The sequence below is a fragment of the Betta splendens genome, chromosome 8 (assembly GCF_900634795.4).
Source record: "Betta splendens chromosome 8, fBetSpl5.4, whole genome shotgun sequence".
NCBI lineage: Eukaryota > Metazoa > Chordata > Actinopteri > Anabantiformes > Osphronemidae > Betta > Betta splendens.
The window spans coordinates 5,724,760-5,744,647 of NC_040888.2; the positions used below are offsets into that span (position 1 = coordinate 5,724,760).

General features: G+C 51.0%; 2 protein-coding genes across 2 annotated transcripts in view; one reads left to right on the top strand and one right to left on the bottom strand.

Moving 5' to 3' along the window:
* The first annotated feature begins 496 nt into the window (after positions 1 to 496).
* The window catches only part of LOC114860517 (galectin-3-binding protein A-like), a 206,947-nt gene continuing 187,555 nt past the window's right edge, over positions 497 to 19,888 (top strand). The window contains exon 1 of the mRNA XM_055510872.1: positions 497 to 500. The gene's annotated coding sequence lies outside the window, so the exon portion shown is untranslated. The remainder of the gene's footprint in view (positions 501 to 19,888) is intronic.
* On the bottom strand, positions 8,678 to 12,515 carry LOC114860560 (transcription factor Sox-9-like). The gene is made up of 3 exons (XM_029159235.3): positions 11,481 to 12,515; positions 10,998 to 11,245; positions 8,678 to 10,802 (listed from the first exon to the last, which is right to left on the bottom strand). Exons 1-3 carry the CDS (start codon positions 11,906 to 11,908, stop codon positions 10,039 to 10,041), a joined length of 1,440 nt encoding a protein of 479 aa, XP_029015068.1. The 5' UTR covers positions 11,909 to 12,515; the 3' UTR covers positions 8,678 to 10,038.

A 19,888-nucleotide genomic window follows, 5' to 3' on the forward strand; every position in this document is an offset into this window, starting at 1 on the left:
TGGGTTCATATGGAACAGATCATCATGGAGAGAGCAGCGTGACGCCTGTCATAACGGGGCCGAGGGTTCACGTGTATCGCCCCCCCCCCCCCCCCTCCCCCAGTAAGTACATTTAAATCAGGCAGCAGCCCCTCGGCACGCACTTGCACTGAAGCCTCTTTATTATTAAAAAAAATAGAAAATATGCACATATATATATATATATATATATATATATAGAGAGAGAGAGAGAGAGAGAGGTTAACGAGTAGCCATGTAATTACTGTTTTGAGGACCTGCTTCTTCTCTTCACGGATGACTGGCTTGGGATTAACTCATTACACCCAGTCCTGACCACGCAATTAGGCTTTGCACCACAATTAAGTCCCCATGTCACGCCCCACTAGGCACTAGACACAGTAATGGCTGGCAGCGCCCCACCGCTGCCACGTCTTGCCCCCGCGCTGCCGTGGCCGGCGAGCGGCGGCCACTGATTGCAATGACAAGCATTGTTTCCCGGCCGCCCCGGCTAGCGCGGGTTATTGATTAGGCTGAAGTGTGCTGACAGACAGGCGCAGATGCGGGCGCTGGCTGCCGGGGTTACGCCGGGTACTCCTGACATCTGCCAGGGTGGCCCCGGTAACAATGCCGCCCGGCTATCTGATGGATGGGGAGACCCCTGTAGGATGTCCAGCTGAGATGGCCGCCACGGGCCCAATCAATCACTCCCTCCTTTCCCCAGTGACGGGAGCCCACCACAGCCAAGACCTCCAGGTCAAGGGTCCTATCGCGGCACCTTAAACCCGTCCCTTGATCACAGGAAAACTAATTTGATCATTCTATCCAGTGTGTTTTCATACTAGGAGTGTGCATTGTGCACCCACTTGCTGCTGTCTCCTTCACTCCTTACCTTGATTTTAATGTGGAGTCCTTGTTTCCTTTGCTTCCTTTGTCTCCCACTTAACCCATTCTGTGCATCATTCATGGTAACTTTTTTAACTTGGTAAATGAACCCCGTCTCCAAAAGTCATAAAAACGAATATATGACTAACTGTCCAGTAGCTGCAGGCCGGATGATTAGAACATCTTCTCAATCAAGCCATTATGGCAGCGTCACAATCTATTATCTTGTCAGCATCTTGGAGCAGACGGTCGGATAAAAGCAGGTCTTTCAACCAATCTCCTGTGTCATGATTGATGGGGTTTCAGACTGATCCTCCTTTGCTCAGGAGACACGGCGTCAGCGGCCTTCTCGGCTTTCTGGCAATGGGCCTGTGGATGCGGATTTTAAGACATATGGAAAAATGTATATGAATGTCCACAATACATTTACATTTAACAACAATGACGCTGTAGCTTCTGCCGAGACAACAAACGGAGCTGCTTGCAGGGGCTAAAGAGAGGTCCCCCCGCTCCCGTCACTCAGCTGGCGCACCGGCGCTTGTCAGTCATAATGACAAATGGCAGCGCAGGATGAAACAGAGGGGTTACATCATCACTTCCCTAATGAGGCAGCTTCACAGCAGGAGGGGGACGGAGGGACCAGGACAGGCCGTATGGAACAGAGATGGATGAAAAGGAGGAGCGGGACGAGCCGGTGCCAAACGGCCGGGCTCGAGTTGCCCAGAGATTGTCTGTGTTCGTCAATGAGGAGATTTCATGGCTGCCCACTGTAATCCTCTATTTAACGTAAGTGTCCCGAATCATTCTCCCCGAATTCTCGCTTCCAACGCTGTGTCATGTTGGACTCGTGACGGTGTGGGTCTGCTGAGGACAGCGAGCGGAGCCTCCTTTGGACTCCACGTGTGGAAAAGCGTGTGGCCAAAAGGCCACGGTGACACACATGAACGGTAGCACCTCACACCCTCCAATAGCGGAGCGGATGACGCTGAGCCGTGCTTTTCGTGCCTGTACGATGGGCGGTGGCGTTCGCTGGGACCACAGCTTGGCAGCGGCGGAGGCCAGAGGACGTTCCCCGCGGGCATGCGTCCCTTTGTGTCTTTATGGCCGGCTTTGGACTTGGCGCTGGAGTCCGAGGGGGAGATTATGGAGCCTGTCTGCCTTCGGGAGCTCTCGGGGTCGGCGTCTTTGTGCAGCGCCGGGGCCGGCTGGGAGCGCGCCCACCGAGAGAGGGGAAATGTGTTTGACATACGCTCGGTGCACGCGGTCGGGGAGGCTGTAGCAGCAGGATACGATTAATGACCACAGAATAAGATTGTTACAATATGGCTTCGCTCACCCCCACCTTCTTCACCGTAGGACTGTCATATTTCACGGACGTGCTCGTGTTTGTGTGCGCGTCCGTGTGGGTGAGGGGCCCTTTCATCCTCTTTTTGTTGTCTCTCTCTCTCTCTCTCTCTCTCGGTGGATGCGGGTCGTTGATATGCAACAGCGCATTCCCGGATTTTACAGGAGAGTCGGTTCTCATGGTTGTCGTTGAGCACTTTGGCAGGTTTGACTCGGGGTCACAGCACCTTGAAGTCTAGGTCGGACACAAAAGCTGATTTGATTGTGAGACGCTGGGCTGAATGTAAAGTTTCATGAATAAACACAAAGGTTTGTTCATGTAAATATGAAGTAACCGGAGAAAGAGTTTAGATTCTGTGGCCGTTGCATGTGTTTGCTATCGTTCCATATTATGGTCAACAACCGAGCACAGCTGAAACATCATCATGTCCATTTGCTGGGACAATTGACAAGAGCAGCTTTAAATAGAGGTTCAAGGGGAAACCTGAGGGCATCGATCTGAGGGCCAAATGTTCCCAGATTGTCATGGTGCTTTGGAGCCTCCTTTGAGTAATCTTCAGGGCTTTGGGGTCAATGCCCAAAGCCCAAAGGGCCCCGGGGGCATGGGTGGAGAGGGCGGCAGGAAGGAGAGCGAAGCCTTAACAAGGTGTCAAACAGGCCCGTCGGATCTCTGCACCGGCGCGCGCATAGCTGAGCCCGTCCTGTGATGTTTGTTGACACGTCTGGGAGAGAATTCTGAAGCCCTCACAGCTTCATAAATCAGACCGGGCCACGATTTTTCCCAGGGTTCGGAAACCCGTCCCGCTGGCTTTGGACCGAGGCCCGCGAGCGCCGGCTCGGCTTCGGTGCCGTAATAGAGCGCGGCGACGGCCGCCGCGGAGCTGGAGTCCAGGCACCCGCGTGCCCACGAGCCCACGTGCTGGTGGTTCACCGGGAAAATACCCCAAACACCAGAATAACAAATGCAACGCCATTAAAACGTCAAGCTTGTTTTGCATTTCCAAGTGTCTGCCTCTTGACTTTACACGTCCTGATGTCTCCCTGGAATTTCACAGCACGCTACAGAAAGCAGCTTGAGGAAAAAAAAGGCCGAGATGCGGCGTCTGGCAGCTTCGGCCCTGTCCTCGCTCATTTAGTGAAATCCCACTAAGCGGCCACGCTCCAAAGCACCACACTCAGACGTCCCCTTCATGCAGCCCACGTCAAAAGGACACTTCTGTTCCCACTGTCTCCTGCTCCAGATGCATCGGCGGCTCAGCTCCGCTCCCAGAGTCTGAAAACGAGACAAAAACACGGGTCCGGGCCACATTAGCATCTCTTCCGCTGCTTCTCTGCACTACTTAAGCAGCAATGTTGCGTATTATGTGTTTAACATGTGGCCGACCTCGTCACCCTCACCATGTGCTCACCGCACACACCTGTTCCCCCCAGCTGCTGCTGCAAGGCACTCTGGGAGACTATGCTAATTCCGTGTTTTCTGAGCCCCTGGTGGAAAAAAGGGCGCTGGAAAAACATCTCCGGAGGTTTGGTTTTAGTTGGAAACGCAGCTGCTGGTTTAGGACGGAGCCCGGTCGCGAGGCGGGCTTGTGAACGACACACTGACATGCGAGTGTTCCCTGACGTTAGAGGTACGTGGCGGAAGCGCTCCCTGAAACCCAGTTTCAAAGCGCTGCTCTTTGCACGGGCTGAAGCCGAAACTGCTGATGCGTCAGAGGTCGTTGGAAAGCACTAAACTGCCTGCGGAGAAAATAATAGGGGCACAGAGCAGAACAAACCCGAGCCCCTTCTCCCAACGCCTACCAATTAATGCGCTAAAGAGGCTGCACGCAGCACTCTGGAGGCTGCGGATCGGGGACGCTCGGGTTTCGCGTTGCCCTTTCCAGCTCTATTGCAAGACATTTGCAGCCATTTCACACTTTACCGTCGCCCAGCTGTGAGCGGAGCGGCGTCGGCCCACAGTCAGATCACTCGCGCCTTGTTAGCTTCTTCGGTCAAACTCGGTTACTGCTTCTGTTTTTTACAGTGGATTGACGTTTGCTTTGATTCCAGGGAAACCCAATACTGTCTGCTTCCTCCTGTGATGTCAGCATCAGGCCTGGGGCCTCCGCTTAGCGCCGTGTGACAGCGCTCCACATGGAGGAAATGAGGCTGGTGAAGACCCCCATTGACCGTGAGGCATTCTGCCCATATTTCACTAAGCTCCTCTCCCCGAGGAGACGGGGCACGGAGACAGAAGACGCGCCGGGGCCAAAGAGAGGAGGGTGTAAAGCAGGAAGGAGCAGAGAGACGTTAGCGGAGAAGAGCTTTAAAAAGAAGACATTTCAATCTGATGCCGAACCAAAACACTGTTTAAAAACTCCATGAGTCCATGAGACAGCGTCTGCAGGGCTGTGTGTGTGTGTCACTTTATGTCACCGTCTGTGTAATTAATTGGTTTACTGCCAAGTTCGCCACTGTCCGTCTCTCGGGAATCCACATTTGTCCCTGAACTTTACTTTTACATGTTAGTTGAGGTATTAACTTATTTGAACAAAGGATTAAGTCTTACTGGTTGCCCCGCAGATGGAATGGACAAACATAGGGGAGGTATGTTTGCGATAGTGGGCCCTTTAAGTAAAGACATGGCTGCTGATAATACTCAGAAACCTGGCTCATTGTAGTCACCGCATGAACTACTCGGGAAAAAAAAAAAACAATGTTCCTCCTGTCGTTCCTCCCATCTGAAATAAATGTTAGTGTAGTGTAGCAGGAGAGGATAGAGAATTCAGGTTACATAGGTTCGAACGGCACTCTGGGATAAAAGGCGCAAATGCTGAAACGTGCAGGTAAAGCCCTGCGCTCATCCAGCGACGGGGCAAAACCCACCCACTGCCGGCGTTCCTCCCAGGCTGAGCCGGAGATCATGAGGCCTCAGACACGCTTAATGGGATTATGGTAATATAATTTTGTGCCGCTGACCTCGGGCCGGTGCCAGGTTTCTTCCACATCCGCAGACAAAAGGCAGGGAGCTCACCGAGGGCTCCGGCGATCCGGTCCGGCCCGGCCGGGCCCGGATCGGCCGACGTCTTCGCGGGGCTTCACGGCCGCTAATGCTACGTCCCAAGAAGCCACGACAATGACAGAACCACGGACAAACATTGTTATAGTGCACTGATTTGCGCCGTTTGTGTAACTCTTTAACGTAATAGAACATGTGCCCTCCCTTCGCTCCCAACTGGAATCGGCACATGCTAGTTCTTCGGCAGACAGTGCAGCTTCCATGGAAACGGCCTTGTGGTCTTCTCAGCTTTTCATGTGATTTCCTCCACTGGATGCGTCTTATTGCTTCGAGAGTGGCCGTTTTATGGACTGCACAATTTAAAGGGGCTCAAATATAAGAGGACGTCACGTTGTGAAGCATATGCTCCCAAAAAAAAAAAAACCCAAAGAAGCTAACGGTGTTTACTATATCTGCCCTGATTAGACGAGCAGTTTAACTCTTTGTGCTGTATTTTATTGTTGTCCAGTCTCCAGGGGTGTATCACCAGATTTTTTTCCTTCTTTCCCCCCCGAGTCCTTTTCTCTTCCTCTTCCTTTTGCCTTCAGAAAGACCACCAAAAGGGTTCGGAGGGGCCAGACGTCTCTCTAGAATAATAATGGGGTCGTCCTGGGAAAGTTGCCCACGGAAAGGCCTGTCTAAGAAAAAAAAAAAGAAAAAGGGAGGAGAGAGAAAGAAAAAGTTGGTGTTGTTTCCGATCCTTCTCGGATACATTCATCAGGGCACTCCTGCTGTTCGGAGCAGCCAGTGCTCTCGCTGGCTGGGTCGCCCTTCTTCTGCCAAGACTTTCTGAGGTCACCGTGGTTGAGGAAGGCGACTTGTATGTGCTTCGCCCTCAGTTCGTTCCTTATTCAGACTTGCAGTAAGGAGACGTATAAAAAAAAGTGACGCACTAGAGGTTTTGACTCAACCAAACCCACAGTGAGAGCGCGGGATTCGATGTGTGACATTATCACCCAGCATCAGCTTATTGCATTTATCATGAGGCTCCAAGTGTTCGCTACTGGGCAAGGCCGCCGGTGCCCAATGAGTCACGGTGGTTTCGCGCAGGGAAAGCCTCGGTCCTGATGTCATTTCCTGACAGTGCTGCTCTGTGGCAACAGCACATGACGCGGCCTTCTGATGCAACGCACTGCAAGCGACGACCCCGATTCACTGGATTTTACGTTCGATTAGGCGCAGAGCGCTTGGTCCAACCGGCTGCTGGGCCTGTTCGTTTTTAAATGGACGTTAAGTCAATTACTTTCGCTAATGTCGCGTCTAGAGACGTTGACGTGTATTCTCTTCCTCTTCTCTTATTACACATGAATAATATTTTCCAAAAGTGATAATGTGATTGCCTGATTTCAGTTTATCTGAAGTCATGATTGTTTTTTAAGGAGTTGGCGACACAAATGTAAACAATCAACTTTTCCCATGCGCGTCCACGCTGCCAATAACCTGAGAATAACACAATTCAGCAAAATGTTCTGCTTTGTCTCTCAAACCAGAGGAACACGGACCTTTGTTTACCGGAGTTGACTTGTTTGCTGAACAGAAACACTGGCTGCAGCTCCACTTTCAGGCAACATCCACCATCAGGAGCCAATCACGCTCTGTGTACTGTTACTTCGTGCCTGTTTGGACCTGCTCAAACTGCATCATGACTCGGTTCCTCCGCTTGCCAGCAGTCGTTCAGCCAGGATTTGTCTTTCTTAACAACTGCAATATTGAAGTTTGTGTTAATTGTGTTCCTTCGTTCCCCTCGAACGCTTTGTTTTTCTGGAGGCTCGGGTTTTTTTTGCTCTTGTAAAAAAAAAATATATTACTTTCAAGTCAGCGGTGAACACAATGCCTTGTTTGTGGGCAAAACAGTGATTTAGTGAAGCTCTTTTGTCCTTTCCTTGTGATCTCCTGATCCATTTTCCTGTTCTCCCCCCAATCCATCACTTACCAGCCTCCCGTTAGGCCCTGAGGCCCTGCTACCCCGCTGCCTCGCGCTCCAGGTCCGACCATTGGAGATCCAGTGATGGATGTGCCTCGGGGGCGCTCGGTGGGAGGCGGCCCGGGGCTTCACACACTCCGGCTTCTCCTCACAGTCAGAGGGGAAGATGTCAGGCTTCACATTTAATCAGAGACAGCCCAGTCAAACCTACAGGACCATCACTGTCTCGTTGACTGGCGGCGTTTCGACGCGTTTCCGCAGCTCGACGCTGAAAGGGGCGCGAGGAGACGAGACACGGAGTCAGTGAAGAAAGAAGCTGGAGCTGAGATCACAAGCAGCACACGCGCACAATAAACAGCGTCGGACTTCTCGCCACACTAAATCGACTACTTGTGTAGTTTGTTTTAACTGCACCACATCAGTGATAGTGCCAACATTTACAACAACAAAGTCGCGCTGCAGATGCCAACTTTCAACCATAGCTCTAACTGTTGTATACTTTTACAGATGCGTGTCGGCAGTCTGTGATTACTGCTGGTTTCATGAGCTATTGTGTGTTGAAACGGTGTAATTTCCCTTTCAGTGGCACCGGCGTTCCAGCTGCTTATTACAGTTACTGATTTGCACTTTCAACAAATCCCACAACATGCGAGCCAGCGCTGAGGTTCTATCACTGCATTAATATCATAAACAATATCCCAACGTTAAACTCGCCTGATGCTAAACAGATCATTGAAGCGTAAACGGGGCGTTTGTTTGCCAACGAGATGAGAACAAACACCAGCGGACAAATAGTTGAGTTCTACACAACTTTTAAGCTTTGCTTTCCCCGTTTTTATGCACCCACGCACAGCGATACCAATACGAGGCGAGCAAACACACAAACAAACAAAACCGCCCCGTCATGGCGGCGGCTGCCGAGCAGTGGGTGGCAGACTTCAGCCCTGTGGATGTGAGGAAACACACGTCATCTGTGAATGCGCCTCGAATTTCAACAGAAAGCTATAGTACCTGATTGTGTTTACACTGTCACTGATTTATTAAGGTTCGCCCCACTCCTATAGTACTTGGCCAGTAATGAATAAACAATATTCAATGTCTAGTTTGTTTCTTTAAGCCGTGGTGTATACAGGCGGGGGGGAGGGGTGTGGACATACGTCTTCTCAGTAGTGCATGGTAAAAAATGGACCTATGACCTCATGGTCTGAGAAGCCAGAAGCAAAAGCTTTGCTCTGCTCAACTGCTGCAGCCGGAACCAAGAGGCCGACAGCGATTAATGCAGAAATCAAACTACCTGTGTCACATTAAACCAACGTGTTGCCTTTTGGAGCAGAAAAATAAGATGCTCAGATGTGGTAAATAAGCATTAGCAGAGCATGAATACCCCTGGTTCCAGCCTGACCTCTGCACCAATAGTGTCCGACTGCAGAGCTGCACATGTGGCTTCAGAGCAACAGGTTCTTAGAGGGTCAGAATAACGGCGCGGCTCCTCAGTGTTTTGTTTTTATTGCAAACAATATCATACAAAAGAAAAAAAGCGTTTAAGACAATGCTGTGTTTACCTAAGGAAACTGCATTAAGGAGATGACAACATGAGAACTAATGATACAGAATATAACATGAGCAACACAACTTTTTCAAAACAAAAAGTGTCCTGTTGATTCCAGCAAATTCTTTACAAAACAGCCGCTGCTTCCATATCCATTAATTCATTTGTTAGAGAGAGAAAAGAAAGGACGTATCCTGTAATTATAAGTAATCTGCACATAACTAGATCACGAATAAACAAAACTTTTATATGGAAACATTTACAAATGATAAATAAACAATTTTGTACCACATATGGCAGCAAACTATTGCACTGAAAACCTTTCATCTCAGATAGCTGCTGCTGAATTCAAAAAGATAATTGCAAATAGTTATTTTCAAATAAAATTAACGCTAAAGAATAAATTAAGAAAAAAGGAGGTTAGGAAAAGTATGAGGCTGTAGGAAATATAGAAGCACACCAGACGCAAACCTGCCCGCCGCTGAGAGGAGAACCGGGTCAGAGGTTACTTCCTGGATCTCCTGGAGCGAGAAGCCACGGCGCCAGCGGGCCGAGCCTCCGCCGTGGCTCCACAGGCACAAACGGTATCAAGGCAGTACCCGGATGAAAGCAAGCGTTGCTCAGTTACGTCCAGCAACGCCTTAAGGCCCCTAGAGTTACATGGCACCTGCTGTAGCGTTTTCCAACACGAGCCGAGAGCAAGTAGCAGGATGTCTGACGAACTCCCATCACGGCCAAACATTCGAATCTACCTCCAGCCTGCGTTGTTCATCTCAAAAGGACTTACAATAGAATATGTACAGTACAAAAATTCAAAGCAGAAGGTAGGCTATTATAAGACGGCAGTGTCAGTAAACTCATGTTTCTTACTTCCTGTACAAAAATACATTAGTTGAAGTAAGGCCACTGAGGGTGTTTGTACCCGGCTTTCCTGCTCCGTAGAACGCGCTGAACCTTCAAATCATGACGAATGAACGACGATGGTGATGACACTGAATATAATGGTGGCGACAAGAGCAGAACACATACACAGTACATACTAAAATATTTATACCCAGTATGTCCTCACAGAGGATTTTTTTAAACATATCTAAAAAAATATAATCACAATTCCAACCAATACAAAAGGCACTGTCGTGAGCCAATCCGAGGATATATTTTCAGTACTATAAAAAAAAAGTCCTTTATGGTGTTTTTCTGTTGGCAGTGAGAAGTGTGTGACACGGTGGCACCAAGGCCACCGGGAGGACAGAGGTCTATGGACGCCGTGGGTGTTGTACAGTCAGAGCCGAGGCCGCCCGCTCAGGGCCGGGACAGCTGCGTGTAAATGGGCTGCTGGTCCCAGTGCTGTGGACTGTGGGTCTGCGGCACAGACGGCACCCCGGCGGTGTCGGCGATGGGCGTGTACATGGGCCTCTGGCTGGGGCTCATGTAGCTGAAGGTGGAGTAGAGGCCGGAGCCCTGGCCCGTGGCGTGGCTGTAGTAGGAGTTGGCACCGCCTTGGTGGTCTGAATAGTCATACTGGGCTCGGGTGATGGAGGGGTAGGAGGAGGCGCTGTAGTGCTGCAGGTTGAAGGAGCCGTAGGTGACGTGCTGGGGGGAGCCCTGCTGCTCGCTGTAGTGGCTGGGGCTCAGCTGCTCCGTCTTGATCTGGGTGGTTCTCTGTTGAGCCTGCTGGCCTTGCTCTGCCGCTCCACCCAGGGTGGTGAGAGAGTGCTGCTGCTGCTGCTGCTTGGACATCCAGGCGTGGGCGCCCACGCTGGGCGCCTGGGCGGCCGAGGAGCCGCTGAGGCCGTAGCCGCCGGCGTAGGCTGCCTGGGCCGCGCCGGTGAGCCCGGCGTGGCTGTGGGGCGGCAGGTACTGGTCGAACTCGTCGACGTCGAAGCTGCCCATGTTGGAGATGACCTCGCTGCTCAGCTCGCCGATGTCCACGGCTCCGAAGTCGATGTTGAGCTGACGGCTGGTGCCCTCCTGCATGGGGCGCCCCTCGCGCTTCATGTCGGCCTTGCTGGCGGGCAGGTCTGTCTTGGGGGTGGTGGGGGGAGTCGGTGGGCCCTGGGACTGACCTGCATAGAGGAGAGCTATAGTTAGATACATCCACTAAAATACCAGTAAACACGCTTTCCGGACGAGTTTATTGGTGCCGTAAATGACAGGTGTATTTGCATTCATTACAGATGAATCATTAACAGGTGTCTGTTCAGGGCCCAGCGTTAAAAAGCTGTTTTTCTCTGCTGTCTCTCCTTTTATAGGAGTCGTACCTGAATGCTCTCCGGGGGAGTGCACCTCGCCCATGCTGGACGCCGGGGAGTCGGCCTGCTGCAGCGCCTTGAAGATCGCGTTGGGGGAGATGTGGGTTTGCTCGCCGTCCTCCGGCTCGTTCTGTCCGTTCTTCACCGACTTCCTCCGCCTCGGCTGATACTTGTAGTCGGGGTGATCCTTCTTATGCTGCACCCTCAAACGCTCCGCTTCTTCCACGAACGGGCGCTTCTCTACTTCGTTGAGCAATCTGCAGGTAACGTGATTGAATGAGGATTAAAGACATCGCACTTCAAAGCGCAGGGTTATTCACTCGTTATTAGAGGAAATTAAAAAAAAAAAAAAACAAAATCGCAAAAAACAAACACACGGCCTAAAAACGCGATTTGAATTCAAACGCGCACGCTCGCGAACTTTTCCACGCGCGCTGCGGGAAAAACGTGCGCACGGCGGCGCGTAAAGGCGCAAAAGCGGCCGAGACCTACCGCCAGAGTTTCCCCAGCGTCTTGCTCAGCTCCGCGTTGTGCAGGTGCGGGTACTGATCCGCCAGCTTCCTGCGCGCCGCCTGCGCCCACACCATGAACGCGTTCATGGGTCGCTTGACGTGCGGCTTGCTTTTGCTCGAGCCGTTGACGCGCACCGGCATCGGCACCAGCGTCCAGTCGTAGCCCTTCAACACCTGGGACACGGCGTCGCGAATGCACACGGGGAACTTCTCTTCTTCGCCCTCTTTCTTGTAGTCCGGTCCCCCGAGGAGGTGGTTGTCGGACGGCCGGGTGTTCTCGGTGTCCGAACCGGAGCCGGACGGGCACGGCGAGCCCGCGGAGTCCTCAGACATGCTGGGGCTGGGAGCGTCGGAGTGACACTTCTCCTGTTCTTCTGTCATCTTCAGGTAGGGGTCGAGGAGATTCATGCGAGAAAATTAAAGATCGGCGTCTCGCAGGAAAGAAAAGGAGGAAATCCTTCTTTCTAGATCCAAGCGCTGTGCCCAAAGACTGCAGCGACAGCCTAAGAGGGCGCACAGCTTGAATGGCGCAGTTGAATCCTTGAAAGGTGGGGAAAGGCGCAAAAATCACAAGTTTTGACGCTCCCTGGAGTTTTTAAAATGCCGCAGACAAAAAACGCAACTTGCAAATAATCACTTTCTATTGCGTCAATCTGAGAGAGTGACTTTACAGAGAAATGAGACTGAGAAGTGCTCTCTTGGTGGATGTCTAAAGGGTCTAGAAGCTGAGGAGGCGATGCCTGGATTTATGTTTGACGGCGAGGCGCTGATTGGCGCAAACTCTCTGTGGGAGGAGACGTAACGTGACTCTGCTCCGGAGAAGTCACGTTAGAGTTAACAGCAGCGAGAGCCAGGCCCGTTTACGTAAAGTGTTTTTTGCTCATATAAGCTTTGGTTTAAATTCAAATGTAAAGTTTACTTAAAGTCAGGCTAATAAAAAAACGAGAATAAAAGTCAGTCTGTTCGCATTTATGAGTTATTTGAACATAAATAGGCTATAATATTAAAATAAAAATGTAAAACCTTCTTATTTTTTTCAATAACCATCAATAAGTTGAATTCTCACCCCGGCTTATTGGAATGAGGCCATGCAACTTTATTACTGTGTATTATCCAAAATGTCTACTGTTTATACTGTTTATGTTCATACCAGATAATTTAAAAACTCACATTTATCTACGTTAACGACACACGAGCGCTTATATGTGGGTAAATAAAGAAAGGCTGGTTATGATGTCTGCTGCGAAAAGACAGATCCGTCCGTGTGTGTGTGTGTGTGTGTGTGTCTGTATGTGTGTGTGTGTGTGTGTGTGTGTGTGTGTGTGTGTGTAGACCTCAGGTCCGAACATCGGCCAATAGAGGGAGACAACCGTCCAGAAACTTGAGACGAAGCCGCGCAGCATATCGCCCTTGGCTCCAATGACTCAGACTGTGTGAAGATGCGGCCACAAAACAGTGGAACCATCTGAGCTGCGGCTCCACGTTTTATATTCCAGGTCGTCATCCGTGAAAGCTTCGGATAAACAGCAAAACGAAAACAAAAAGAAGAAAGTTTGTCGCTCAACATAGTTTTTAAACCACAAATAAGTTTAGTTTGAATAAGTAAAATATTAATACAAAGGATGATGAGAATAATATGAGCAGAGGTGAAGTTGACAATGTTATTATAATTATTCATATGAACCATATGAACGTTTTTCCAAGTCAAAAGAAAAATGGAAAAACACACTGCAACACTAAGACTCGCTGGATTTGCTCATTTGTTTTCTGTGGACTAACATCACTTCACTGAGTTCATCTAAATTCACCACAACATACATTTAATGACTGACCACAGCAAATTCAAATTATTCTCTATATTTGTTACATATTTACCTTAAATAGGGCCTTTTAACAATGTGACTCAACATTCCCCTCTAAAATCACATTTCTGTGTTTAAAAGATGCATTAAAGCCTTTGAGTTTGACATTTTTATTAAAACTCTGATGTCTGTTCTGCTCCTGCTCCTCGTCTCATTGCAACCCGACGACACACAACGTGAAAACGCAGCCCACGTCGGAGACGAACAGCAGGGTTAGGAAAACTCCGGTGAGGTCAGTTATTTTGGTTTCATCACCACTTGATCGGCAGCCTGTAATTATTCCAGATTTAATAACAGTTCAAAGTAACTCGATTCTGCAGCCTTGGACGCGAAGCCTTGAGCCGCTCTCCTCAATAAAGCGCAGTGACTGAGGCGCCGCAGCTCACGTTACCCACCGACAAATGATAACCTCGCACTCCGCTCGCTTTATTGTCTCAACGCGACATGTATCACAGCAAACCTACAGCTCATAGAGGGGACGTAGTGGGAGGTGCCGTCAGGCCTCCGGCCTCAACGGGCGGAGAAACCCCATCGATGGCCGACGCGGCGGTATCGGAGGCGAGGCCGGAGGGTTTGTGGTGCCCTGCGCACCGACTGGAAGGAGGTAACGGATGTGTGTGTGTGTGTGTGTGGGGGGGGGGGGCGCAGACCCTCGGAGGCCGCGCTCACCGTTTGCAAGCAACACCTCCCCGCAGGCCAAGCGGGTCTTGGGAAACTTCTCAGCTTGACTTCGAGCGATGGCGTCAGAATTTTGAGGCAAACACTGAGGGTAAACTGCCAGATCATGTCCTCCACCTCTCCCAGCTGCACCAGATCCCACCGCCGACCTTTGAGCAAACCGCTCTTCCAGCCTTTTGGTCCTGTATTAGCACGAGTCCCCACGTCCTCGCGTTTGCATGAAGCGCGTCCAGGATTTCACCCAAACGCTCGGGTCGGATTTCGGGATCTCACACAGGAAGCCGTTCAGGAGCTGCCATTTCTTGCGAACTGCTCGAATGATCCGGTGTCAGACCTGAAAAGAATTCTGTTTTACTATGTGATAAATACTTTGGCACCGGCAGCAAAGGCAGATGTGGCCACTCACGGCTGACATAACACACGTTTGAGACTTTCCACAACTAGTGCCGGCGGCCCCGGACACGGTGGAGATCTGCGCCGTGTGTGTGTGTGTGTGTGTGTGTGTGTGTGTGTGTGTGTGTGTGTGTGTGTGTGTGTGTGTGTGTGTGTGTGTGCTGAGAAAATCCCAACAATCTGAGCCGCTTCCACTCCCGGCTCCTCCGTTTACTCGCTAATCCCTAAAAATGTCCGCTGCATCCACAGACCCGGCGGGCTGCGGGGACCGTGCCATCGGCCTCCGTGCGGCTGCATGAGCGTCTCCGGGTGTTTGAGCAGCCAACGTAAAGCGCTCCGGCCACGGGCAACTGTTGACACATGACATTTTGCAAAGGGTGAAGTTTGAACAGGACTTATCAAGGGCCTGACACCCTCAGAAGGACGGGCTTCTGGCCTCTGCTCTGACTCCCTCACACCTCCCCGATATCCCACACGCAACCACAACAGTTTCCAGCAGCAGGACGGAGGGGAAAAGCATGTGGACACATGCAAACAACCTATTCATCAGGAATACGCAAGGAGTCGTATTAATCATGAAGAACAGCAACGTTGGATATTCACAACAATAGCTCCTAATCCAGATCCGGCCCACCTGATACCCGGACTTTCACCTTCCAACCTTTTGGAAAAAGCGAATTCAATATTGAACTCTGATGAGTGACCACGGGGAGAGGATGCCTTCAGGTGACGTGACCTCGGAGTCGCTTCAACAGACAATGAAACGCTGTAACAGAAGAGTGCGACTTCTTCAGGTCACCTCCATTAACGGCCGTTGACCTGTAATTATGTCTGAATGACAATGGCTCATTGTCGCAGTGCAGAGGAACCGCCATGACATCACATGAGACCGCATTTAATCGAACTGACTTTATCCGCCGGCTGAGACGCCTCAGACCTCAGCCCTGATTACTGGGCGCCTTTGTTCCAGACAAACGCCCTCATCACACGCGGCTGCGACTTCTCAGGTTCTGGGGCAGGTATGTGGCGCTCGCTGCGGAACTCGCTTCCTTCGAGGATCCTCGCGTGTTTGTGTCTGGCGCTGCGCTGACTCAGCCTGCTGGCACGGCCGCGGCTGAAAAGTCCCATCGGCCGGCCTTGATGATGTCAGTGCACGTGCACACGCGCACACACACACACGCGTAATGGAATTTTGGGCCCCTCCCACCCTCTACGTGTGTCTGCGCTCAGGTGAGAACGAGACCGCCGTCGCCTGCGGGCGCTCGCAGCTAAAAATAGACCCCAGCGTGTTTTCCCCCACTTCCCCTTCTCGTTTCCGTCAACTGGCCGTGTTTATGTCTTTATTTGCGTCTCCACGCGTCGCTGATTCTCACACGCCGGCTTCAGAACGCGCCGGTGCTGTTTTCCCCCTCCAGATCCGTCTCCCGCTTTCCTTTGGTTCCATCATCCTCCCACCTCGTCCCGGCCTTTTCAGCGGGACTCATTTACTGGGACGACCCATGAAAAGGCCCATTCTTCCCACACAGTCACCGCAATACCAGAAATGCTCAGTTAATGAAAGAGTGATGATACCTAATCACCTTCCAGGGGATAGCACCTGCGTCGGACCCGGTGCCGGAGCCCAGCGCTCACGGACGGGTCCGTACAGATGTACTTCCTCCTAGCTGTTCGCCAGCGATGCCGATGCCTTTGATATCGCTGGAGGAATAGGCCTAGCTTGTGTGGTCAAGCAGAGCCGGTCCTCTTAGGTGTTTTCACTGGGGATTTCAACATTGGACCGCGGCAATGGGATTAATACGTTCTGAAAGGCCAGGGGTGAGGTGAACAATGGCATACTTTGAGGGCTTTAAAACAGTGTCTGATTACAATGCAGACAGCCAAGTTTATTCTTGATAAATCCCACTTCAGGGCAAAGGAAAAGGAGAAGGTCAATGAACTTACACCCACACATATTTACAGAATCAAAATGTCCCCGTCTGACTCCAGGACCAGTGCAAATAAGGAAACCGGAGCAGGATATTCTGCAGAAAAACACATCGACCTCTATTTATTTCCACTTCCCACGATCAGATCCTATACCAGTGAAGTAAACAGCGTCTTTCTCTTTGTGCTCCCCACTCCTCCATGTTTCCACCTCAGCATTTCCCCCTCCGTAGGTTTTCCTTTTCGCCGCGTTGCAGCGCGACCGCGGGCCCAGAACCGGAGACGGTGAGGACATAGAGCGCGGCGCGTGCCAAGCACAACACCGGGCTCCGAGCCGCTCCCCCACTTCTTCCTGCTGCTCCTGTCGGGGGCTCGCTCCCGCCGCCTCGGACGCCGCGGGGAGGCTCCGTCTAATTGCGGCGGCCCAGCGGTGGCGGCCCCGAACCCCCGGGAACCGGGCCCGTGCGTTCTAGTGTTACGATGGGAGGAAATTGTCCTCCGCTAGTTCCTGGAGTGGAGAGAACTGTTATGGAGGAACTGATAGAGTGTCTCCATGCAGTAGACTGATCCAGGGACATGACATGTAAAGATGTACCTGCTGCATAGTTGCACTAGAATTATTACCTGTGGTTCAGTGTTTTAGTGTCACTTGAACAGGACTTCCTGGATTATGTTACAGCCTCTCTGTAATAGTCTAGTAACACACGTAGTGCGATGCCTTCAGGTCTGACTGCTCCTAAATACGACGACCTCGCTGCATCGCTGACAGTCACACTACCTTTAAACCCCATCACAGATCCATTCAAAGAACGACTCGGGCGGTTTTATCTGTCAGAGGTGAAAACCGGCGGCGTCTGTAGGAGAGACAATCGCTCCGTCTGGGCGACACAGGCTCTGAGTCACCAAACAGGTTATCAGGAAGCCGTGACCCTCTCATCGCACCGTGCGCACTCTGTAATTCAAACTCTAGAGTTACCCAGCACGCTCCTATGACCTGAAACTGTTGCTTCAGCGCACCGTATAGTGTAGTTGAAGGTGCTCGCTGAGGCCTGACTCCCTAATAATGGGTGTCTCTGCAGGAGGACGTGCAGATGGCAGCAGGCCCCCGAGAAGCAGCAGATGAAGCACAATGGGGACTCAGGAAGGTGTGTGTGTGTGTGTGTGTGTGTGTGTGTGTGTGTGTGTGTGTGTGTGTGTGTGTGTGTGTGTGTGTGTGTGTGTGTGTGTGTGTGTGTGGCGGTCGGCAAACCCGATCCCAGTCTCCTGGGCCACCACTTACAGTACAGTGGTGCACGGGACAGGAAGGAAAACACCTTGGCGTGTTTCTCACCAGCCTAAAGATCACAAACCCCGGGGAGCGAGGCGGCGCGACCGAAGGCGCGCACGGTCCCGCGAGGGGCTAAAATTTACAGTCGGAGGTGTAGGTTAATGGTACAGAAAAACAACAACTCGGGAAAACGAACCTGAAGCGCTAGAAAAGCAGCGCTCCTTGCGTCACGCGGGCAAAAAACACCGCAGTCTAAACGGCGGCCATTTAAAACTTCTGTTTGTGAGCACGGGTTGCACTTTCGGAGGCGACCAGCTGTTTTCCACATGTTGATCCGCTCGTACTTTATGCAGCGTGATCACTTCAAGCACTTCTGGCGAGGTCGGGAGCAGTTTCGGTGGAAACCCTTGTTTTCAGGCATGGCTGCACACTCTCTCTCTCTCTCTCTTTGCCAGTGACGGGACGTACACATCCACCTCCTCAGAAGGTGCCAGCTGAGTTTTATGACTTTTGAAAACAGACCCGGTTACTGCCGCCTCTGAGCTCTCGGGGGTTTAACATAAATAGCTTATTGAATGTTAACAGGTAACTGGATATTGGCTCGGTCCAAATCCATCAGCAGGAGTGAACGCTTTGATAATGTCGCTAAAGGTATTGTTTTGAAAAAAAAAAAAAAACACTTGCAAGAGGACGATATACTAAGAATTAGTAGTAATACATATTCTTTTCTACAAGAACACTGCAATAATTAACGAATAAGAAGCTCTTTCATTGGAGGCTGGGATCCTTAGATCACAGGATCAGTCTGGATTCAGTGAATCTGAGGGCTTTTCTCCAGACACTGAGGTTTTGGCTGATCTGCAAGATGCCAGTGTGGGTGATGCCTGTACTCACATATTGGGAGAGACTGCAATAGCATAGCCAATTACATAATAATGATCTCATCCAGCTGTAGCCTCCCCACATGACAGCCAGCTGTTATTATCACCTCGGGAGTCAGGGAGCGGGTTGGCACGATGCAGTCTGCATGTTCAATGAAGCCGCTTATCTATGAATATACAGCAAATGAAAAAGAAAATGCAATGATCAAACCCTTTTGACTGAAGGGCCTGGATCCACAGCGGTGTGTAATCAAAGGGAATAGTCCGATGTTCAGAGCCAGGAACAGCGCAAACAAAGCAGAGAGCAGAACAACAGGACAACTATGAGCAGCACATCAAAGCCAGGTGGAGTTTACACAGGAGGAGCAGCTGAAGCGCACGCAAGCCGAGCCTCATCAGGACCACCTCTGCTGGTCCCCTCGTTTGTTGGACCCCTGCTCCATTTCTCCTCTTTTTTTATTCAGCAAGCATCACTATATAATAAGTGATGTAGTGTCCCAAATCAAAGTAATGAAAAGCTCCACTCCTTTCCTGTTCTCCCTCCACCCTCCCCACCCTCGAGCTGTCAGCCGCTGCTCCCTCCGAGGGAAAACCCAGGCTCCACGAGCTCACAGGCAGTCACTCATCCAAACAACTGCAGGCTGGACGGCCCTCGCGCCCCATCATGCTGTCACGCCGCTTCTGTAACACTCAGCAACCGATCGGCCTTTTACAGTTGTCTCATCAATTTCTACTTATCCTTTCGCAAAATGTGTGCGATTGCATGCGGGAGAAAGAAAAAAAATAAAAAAAGAGCGCCACGCTCCGAAACCAGCAACAGATGTGCGAGCGGAGGCCGGCTGGCTCGAGACAGGTCAGCGGAGTTAATGACGCCCGAGACGTTGATTTACACTAAGCTTGAAACAAATGCATCAATGAGAAAGTGTTTGTGTAGGATTGGAGCGATTTGACATCACTGCAGGGAAATCACACACACACACACACACACACACACACACACACACACACACACACACACACACACACACACACACACACACACACACACACACACACACAGGCTGAGATATTCATAAGCAATTAAAGCTAACAAAGAACAGGCCCCAGCAGCTAATATCGTCATCAAACCCACCTGCGCCTCCTCCACTAGCCGCCTTTTTTCTTGGGCGCGCGTAGATTCAGTTTGTCAGACGCTCTCATTACATATGCACAACGCAGGAGGCCTCCGTTCTGCAATGAAGCAGCACAACTAACCGGGTCAGAGTTCACCCGATTCCGATGCTGCGATGCAGAGTGGACTACGCCGTCGGGCCTTGTTTCGGACGCTCAGTTTTTTTTCCTGTTTTGCTTTGCAGCGATGTCTTACTCGAGTTTGAACTTTTCC

Bases quoted from the DNA above. Each gene is read 5' to 3' on its own strand.
- LOC114860560 (XM_029159235.3), bottom strand. From the start codon at position 11,908: ATGAATCTCCTCGACCCCTACCTGAAGATGACAGAAGAACAGGAGAAG. The intron at 11,246-11,480 runs GTAGGTCTCGGC...CGTTACCTGCAG, and splicing joins ACGCTGGGGAAACTCTGGCG to ATTGCTCAACGAAGTAGAGA. The intron at 10,803-10,997 runs GTACGACTCCTA...TCCTCTATGCAG, and splicing joins CTCCCCCGGAGAGCATTCAG to GTCAGTCCCAGGGCCCACCG.